At 40.1% G+C, this 8,332-nt stretch overlaps 1 protein-coding gene across 1 annotated transcript; it reads left to right on the top strand.

The window, feature by feature from the left end:
- The first annotated feature begins 3,108 nt into the window (after positions 1-3,108).
- Positions 3,109-5,048, top strand: LOC113710992 (aldehyde oxidase GLOX-like). Its single transcript, XM_027234098.2, has one exon. It carries the CDS (start codon positions 3,212-3,214, stop codon positions 4,892-4,894), a length of 1,683 nt encoding a protein of 560 aa, XP_027089899.2. The 5' UTR covers positions 3,109-3,211; the 3' UTR covers positions 4,895-5,048.
- Positions 5,049-8,332: the final 3,284 nt, after the last annotated feature.

Raw genomic sequence — 8,332 nt, 5'->3', positions numbered from 1 at the left:
TGTTATCATGTCCCCATATGTTTGTATCCATACTACATCTACTACTAGACTAGTAGTAAGTTATTTTCCAAGCTTCCTTAAAAAAAAAAAAAAAAAAAAAAAAAAAGGAAAGTATTTTTCAAGCTCGTCGGTGGTCTAGGATTTTGACTCAGTGAAGGAAACATGCCCCTACAAGAACACATATACAAATTCAAATTCAATGTAGACATGGAAAACAGCAGTATGATTTTGTCATTTTACTGACAAAATTTCCTCTAGGAATCAATTTGCAATAGGAAATGTGTGCTTTCCTCTTTTTTTTTTTTTATTATTGTTTGTTCGGCCTTTTCTTTTCTTTTTTCTAGTGGCCTGTGAATCATAACAGTTTGGAAAGTGTCAAGATTTTCTCCTTTTCCAGTTTACCGAAAGATGGATGGAAGCTAAGGCTAGCAGTTGGGCCTTTTTCTTTTTTCTAGCAAGGTGAGGTGAGGGAGGAGTATTTGGCAGCCGACTCCATTCCTTTTGCTCATTCTCTCCATTCCCCTACCCACTCTTTCAGGTAGAGAGACGGAGGGCTTCAAATTTTTTTTGTAGATAAAAAGGACGTGACAAAATGTAGAAAGTCCATTCATTCTAAGAACCTTTTTGGATGGCGTTTTTGACAAAAAATTAAAAACCATAAAAAACCCTGATAGGCGTTTTTGGTCGGTATCCCGGAATCAAGTAGAATTGGACACAGCAAATTGTGGAGCCAACCACAGATGAAAAAGGGGGGACCCGATCGAACACATCGGCATAGCCATGGTTGATCCTATTCCTAGGAAGGAATACAAAGATTCTAACCAAATCATTAATAACTATTCCAAACAAGGAGAACACGTTTTGTAGGCCAATCCATCGGGACCAACAACAAAAGAACCTCCAGCCTAATACTAGTTCTGTTCACGGGATTCATATATGTACCAAAAAACTATATATGGAGTGCCTCTTACTGGGGCCAGATATCCTTAATCTTTTTGTTTAATGAATCCTGAATCTCTGAAGAGCACAAAGTTCTTGATTTTTTTTATTTATTTTTTTGTCCCCTTGATTTCAATCAGTAAATCTTGCTGACCAAATGTGACTCTGATACTTACTACTGACATGGTTTCAGGCGCAGAGATGCTATATAGCTTGAATACAGTATTTCTTTCTATTCCCACATTAAATGTGCACCCAACGCCCCTCCTCCTTACTCCTTAAATTCACATCCAACAAGACACTAGTATGTATGTATATATCGTATGGGAATCTCAATTGAGCAGATTGAAGAAAAGCGAAGTTCAAACAAAATGGTAATGGTCATCCTCGATCGAGTCCTTTTCGTCTTTCCACGTTAAGTCCAAGACGTAACCGACCATCGCAAGTAGCATTTCTGAAAACGTACCATTTGAAAAGGGGCAGCAAACTCATGGATTATGATTAATCCTGCGCTGCGCTTTCAAATGGCCTATAATGTTCGGCATTCCTTCTTCGGTAAAGATGCGTAGCCAACCCTTTCAAGCGACGAACAACCAGACGAGGATCGAATTGCTGCCTATTATTATGTTCTTTGCCCGAATCATCGGGTACCTGACATTTATTTATGATTTAAGTGTGTGTCAGCTTCAGTTTTTGGGAAGCGGAAAATTAACACTATGAATGAATGAATAATGAGGCTGCTATTATAATGGAACATAGAAGGCAAAACACGTCGCTTGGCTGTCTAAGTTTGATCACTAACACTACTCAGGAATTGATGAAGTTTGGCAACTCAAAAGTAGAGCTGTTAAGCCAATCGAGTAGCTCGAAAGCTCGTTAGAGCTCGACTCGTTAAGGCTCGAGCTCGGCTCGTTAATTTTGGTTAACGAGTCAAGCTCGAGCTCGAAACATGCTCGTTTAGTTAACGAGCCGAGTAAGCTCGGCTCGTTTGATACTCGAGTAGCTCGTTAATGAAGGGCATATTTGTCATTTTAAAAATTAAAATTATAGATTTTTATTAATGTTAATTTACACGAGCTCGAGCTCGAGCTCGTGAAGCTCGACTCGTTTGTGATAAACGAGTCGAGCTCGAGCTCGAGCTCGAGCCACATGTACATTTAACGAGTCGAGTTCGAACACATTTTAAAGCTCATTTTCTTAACGAGCTCGAGTCGAGCTCGGCTCGAATTAAACTCGAGTCGAGCTCGACAGCCAAATACTCGGCTCGACTCGGCTCGATTAACAGCTCTACTCAAAAGATACTCGGGAATTTCTCTCTATTACGCGTCAAAGGTTAGGTTATGGGGCATTTTTTGCCTTTGAATATTTCTAGTAACTGCTACTCCTGGCTGGCTGCCAACTCCCTAATTAATCACCCTTTACAAAACTTATTCGGCCATACTACGCATTCGATATTCTAATAAACTTTTATCCCTCAATTGGACGTTTTCTCTTCTTTCTTTTTTGACAGACAACAGTCAGCAAAGGGAAATTGCTACTCTTTTTTTCAGAAGAATCAACTAGCTAGGTGGCGTATTTATTTTCAGAGTTTCTCGTCCAACTCAACACAGGTAGCATTTTGCATGCGTGAAAACTATTCAGCACTTCTAGTTTCCACCAAGAAGGCAAGAAGTAGTGCAACTAATTTCGATAGTAGAGTCTGCGAATGGGGACTATAGTATAGATCCAGTTAACTTGTCGCCTTAATCTGCTAGGCATTAATCACTAATACATTCACTATTTTTGTTAACCAACCAATGTACGATTTCCTGTAATCCTTAATTGACATAATAAATGGCATCAATTACACCATTTTCCATAATGTACATGGTACATTATTACCTTAATTAGTTAGGATACTCAAAAATCATTTGTGGAAAAAGACTAATAATCAGTGCCCCGTCCCCATAAATTCTCTTGTACGTACGCGTTTGCTTGCTTGGATGCCATAACTTCATTTCTCACCACCCAACTTTACAATGCAAAAAGCCAAGAATTCTACTCTCGACATAGATAAACAAGCAGTAGTACTTCTCTTGCCCTAGTAGTAAGTAGTAAATACGCTCCTGCAGCATATAAAAATTTGAAGAATTCCAATTTACTATTGAATTGTGTGTATTTATAGCGCTGGCATGCATTCACCAACTATACGACTTATCCAGCCAAAAGAACGTCACGCTACTTCTCTCAACCCTCGAAAGTGTCCAAAAAACTTCCATAGGAACAAACTCTCATGACTCGAACTCATCTGATGATACATTCCTCTCCCCCCTGCCACCGCCTGGTTCTACTACTAGTGCTACTTCTGCACCCATGTCACCGGAAACTTGCGGAGGCCGCCACCACCGGAGGCCAGTGGGCTCTACTCCAATCAAGCATTGGTATCGCATCCATGCACATGCAACTCCTCAACAATGACAAAGTGGTCATTTATGACAGGACAGATTTTGGCCCCTCCAATATTTCACTGGCCAGTGGCAAATGCAGGTATGACCCCCAAGAGCAAGTCCTGAAAGTTGACTGCACTGCGCATTCTGTTGAATACGACGTCGCTACAAACTCCTTTCGCCCCCTCACAGTCCTCACTGATGTCTGGTGCTCCTCCGGCTCCCTCATGCCCGACGGCACTTTCGTCCAGACCGGCGGCTTCAATGATGGGGACCACGTGGTTCGACTTTACAAGCCATGCAGTTCTGGTAGCAACTGTGACTGGCAAGAAATTAATAACGGGCTAATACAAAGGAGATGGTATGCTACAAATCATATTTTACCCGACTCCAGCCAGATCATCATCGGTGGCCGCCGCCAGTTCAACTATGAGTTTTATCCCAAGACAGCGGCAACTAACCAAGTCTTTAATCTGCGGTTCCTTGTCCAGACCAATGATCCCGTGGTAGAGAACAACCTGTATCCATTTGTCTTCCTAAATGTGGATGGAAATTTGTTCATTTTCGCGAACAATCGAGCTATTTTGCTCAACTACAAGAAAAATATCGTGGTGAAAAACTACCCACAGCTGCCTGATGGTAATCCTAGGTGCTATCCCAGTACGGGTTCTGCTGTCCTTCTACCGCTGAGGAACCTTCAGGGGCCGGCCATTCAAGCTGAAGTTTTGGTGTGCGGCGGCGCTCCGAAGGGTGCGTACGCTAGCGCACAAAAGGGTGACTTCATGGGTGCATTGAATACTTGCGGTAGGATTAGCATAAACGATCCAAACCCACAATGGGTGATGGAGACCATGCCATTGGCTAGGGTCATGGGTGATATGTTGTTACTACCAAATGGCCACGTTTTGATGATTAATGGGGCATCGGCTGGGACTGCTGGTTGGGAATACGGTCGTAACCCGGTTCTCAGCCCGGTTATTTATCAGCCCAACAAGACAATTGGGTCGAGATTCGAGGTACAAAATCCGTCCACCATTCCGAGGATGTATCACTCTAGTGCAATTCTGCTTCGTGATGGTCGGGTACTCGTTGGTGGTAGCAACCCGCACATGCTGTACAATTTTACCGGAGTACTTTACCCTACTGAATTAAGCTTAGAAGCCTTTTCACCCTCGTATCTGGATCCCGGAGTCGCCGGCTTGCGCCCACGGATCATCTCACCCGCGTCGCAATCTCAAATCGGGTACGGGCAGCAGTTGGTGATCCGGTTCTCCGTTTCAGGGCAGCTAAAGGGGAATTTGGTCACGGTGACAATGGCTGCACCCTCTTTTAATACACATTCGTTCTCCATGAATCAGAGGCTTTTGGTGCTTGGTGGTGACAATGTGAAAATTGCTGGGAATTCAACTTATCAAACGGCTGTTTTGACACCTAGCACCAGCAGCCTTGCACCGCCCGGCTTCTATCTTCTCTTTGTGGTGGTGCACCAAGATATACCGAGCCAAGGCATTTGGGTCCATCTCCAGTAAATATTTAATTATAGACAGTAAAAAATAATAATATCCTCTCATATAATTCATTTGCACAGGGATTATACATAGGGACTCATAGGACTCGCACCATATGTAATACGTACGTACATTGAATTTGTTGTGCATCTGTTTTAATACGTATTTACGACAATATTAATTATTCCTCGGTTGCTGGGGAGTAGTACACTTGATTTTAACAAAGCAGTGAATGCAATACATATATATATATTTTTTCGTGAAATCCTTCATCATTGAATCAGTTTTCATTTTCCTTATCCCACTGTGCTAGACTACTAAGTGATTGGCAATGGTTCAGAGTAGTAAGTAATATAGAAAATATTACTAGTAGTAAGTAATTTGTTAATTATGGTTCATGAACGATTTGGTTGGAGAACATTTTTAGATGCGGTATAATGGCGCTGGCTAGACTTCCAAGGATAAAGAATTGAGAAAGAACAATGTCGTCTGTCCCTTTAGTGTCACGAGACAACTTAGGTTAGCTAGATCAAGTCAATTTACTATACACGATCGATAGAACAAGGGAAATAAATACCACTGAAAAATAATCTTGAATCTGCTGAATGGGTACGTACTATCTCTTTGATAGTCCAGTTTTCCTTTTTCGTCTGTCCTAAATTATAGTCCACTTTCCAATTGAAAAATGTAGTTGTATTTTAATTTTCCTAAAATACCCTTATTCAATGTAAGTTGTTGTTACTATAAATCTACTCCATTTAATGAGAATTGATTCTTTTTTTTACCATCAATTCAAGTTCCCATAAAGTTATACTCTAATTAATGTGAGGGTATTTTAGAAAAATAGCTACCTAAATTGATTGTTTCAACAAATTAACTACTTTTTATTAAATTGTGTGAAAAAAGAATCAGAACTATCAAAGTGGGACGGAGGGAGTATTATCTGTTTTTGCAGCAACAAGGCGTGCGTACCAATAATAAAGCCTCAGGTTGGAAATTGTGGAAGGTGATGATGTGAATAATTAAGCCATGCCAATCTATATATATGTATACTTTTGAAGTATCCGTACTTGCACTGGTGAGTGTACCACTCCCCTCACTTATTATTTAATTCGATTTCTGTACATGTAATCTGTGATATGAACGACTAAACTATCTGTTTATGGCTGTGATCAGCAACTAAATCCTTGTTTCCATTGGTTTGAATACTTGAATTGTCCAGCCGAACTTTATCCTCTTGATTGTCATTTGTCTATACTAGAACTCTTTCGAAGGGATTGAAGATCGAATAGGTCATTTTCTTTCCATGCAAACTTGAGAACGAGATAGAAAGCAAAGATATCGGAGGTAACTAATTAAGGTTTGGCCCCGAAGGTACCTGCTGGCTGGTGAGTTCGCTGGAGACATGGTGGGGGTAGGTCTTACATTTAAAGTGAACTTTTGTGGTTGAAATCTATGGAGCGCGATTGAAACGCATACCATCAAACTTTGGTACGACAACCTTGCGCTGGAAGACCATTACTGACAAATGCAATGCGACAATGATTTCATGTTTTCCAATGTGATAGAGCTCTTTAATTTTGTGCAGATCAACTAATTAATACGTGTGGGGGGCCAGAAAACTTGAACACATCATCGTTTACATTTTACCAAGACTTGCTGCTATAAGTAGCATAGTAAAGAACAGCAATTGCTGGATAATCGAAAGGGATAATATTAGAAATCTTTGTCTTAATAGCACTTAGTATTTTTGAGATTTTTAAAAATATCGCTTGCCTCCCTTGTTTATTATTGTAAAATGACCATATTAATTCTCACTTTATACATGACTTGCATGTCAAATAAATGGAGTTCAAAAAATTAAAGAAAAAGAAACAAAGTCACTACTTTTTTTTCTTTCCTCTTTTTTCAACAATCTAATTTGTCCATTTTTTTAGATGACTATGCGATTTTTTTTTTATTTTGTAAATTATTGCAAACTGAATTTTTTAAAGTGATTGTGATATATAGAGTGCAGTACGATTTCTTTGTTCATTTTGATTTGATTTTTATAGGGGTTTAGTACAAGTCAAAAGTTTAAGTCATGCCCTCAAAAGAGATTTGAAAAAAATTAGGTTCATAAAGAATTGGTTTTAATGATATAAAGTTGAATTGGTGCTGAAGTATTTGTTCACAGGTGATGTTACCAACTGATATTAAGAGAAACCTCAGGCGAAGGAAGGCTTCTGATATTATCCCTAATCAAAATGAAACTCCCAAAAATACATCTGTCGATGCTAATTAATCATACGAAGAGCCAACATGGACACACACATGCTCTTTAATTTTTGATGTTGTGCTGCAAATGGCTGTTTAGCATAAACCAGATAAGCCTTCTCCATTATTGGATCGTATCTATATAACGAAGCATCTTTTCAATTCTAAACGATCCGTGTAGCGGAAACAGTTTATTACAGAACTGCTTTTATTGCTTACACTCAAACAAAGGACAAAGAACAATCATGTTCATCCATCCGACGACTAAATCGAAATGGAAAACTTGCATGTCCGCGCAAGCAAAGTCTTAAAGCTTAAATATTTCTCTTTTGTTATCTGGGAAAAAGACATCCTAAAGTACAGCGCAAAGGAAAGAATCAGAAAGGCGGTTTGCAGGTCACAGGTCTCCGAGACCATGCCGGGATTTCAAACTTCACGGGTCTGTCCGGCCATATTTTGGGATTTTCTGCCCATCAAGGAAAAAGGAATAACGCGACACCCTGATTTGTCATTTACTTTTATAAAGCAAGAACGCTTCTGACCAATAAAACAAACTTCTCAAGTGACAGAAGTAACAGGGTTCTTAGCTAGTGCGCCCCCACCCTCTTCCAAACAAAAAAAAAGAGGGCGGGTTCGTCGAGAATTTCGTGTGAGCTAATTGTGCTATTCCACCTACGATTAATTTGGATAATGCGTTTGTTTCAGCTATGCCAATGCTCATTTACTATATGGAGCCCTTAGGCTAGGTACCGGGTAAAAATTCGATATGAATGCTTAATTATATGATATAATTCCTCCTTTGGACCGACCTTAAAGAATCACCAACGAGGTTTCTCTTTCTCCTGCTCATGTTTTAGAGTTTGAAACAGAACTGCAGCATGCATTCAACTCTCGTACGTAAGAAAGGTTGCACCGGTCCTATGTACGTTTTTTCACTAAATGTTCAAATGCTGTTCAGTAAAAGGATGCAAAGCGCCTGGGGTGAGCTTGCGCAAGCTCATGATTCTTCAGTCTTCACCAGTGGTGGAAGGAAGGAAGGAAGGAAGGATCCATAAATGAACTCATCGGCCGTGAGCCCATTTTGTCGTTCACCGAGATCCAAACGTTTCCTTCCGCTTTTCGATATCTCAGATTAGGATGGAGCAGCATTACAACGGAATAAAAGCTTGGCTGCCAAATCCAGCTTAATTTACGAATAAGAGG

The sequence above is a fragment of the Coffea arabica genome, chromosome 10e, assembly GCF_036785885.1.
Source record: "Coffea arabica cultivar ET-39 chromosome 10e, Coffea Arabica ET-39 HiFi, whole genome shotgun sequence".
NCBI lineage: Eukaryota > Viridiplantae > Streptophyta > Magnoliopsida > Gentianales > Rubiaceae > Coffea > Coffea arabica.
This window is presented reverse-complemented; position numbering and strand designations above follow the sequence as displayed.

Bases quoted from the DNA above. Each gene is read 5' to 3' on its own strand.
- LOC113710992 (XM_027234098.2), top strand. From the start codon at position 3,212: ATGACTCGAACTCATCTGATGATACATTCCTCTCCCCCCTGCCACCGC.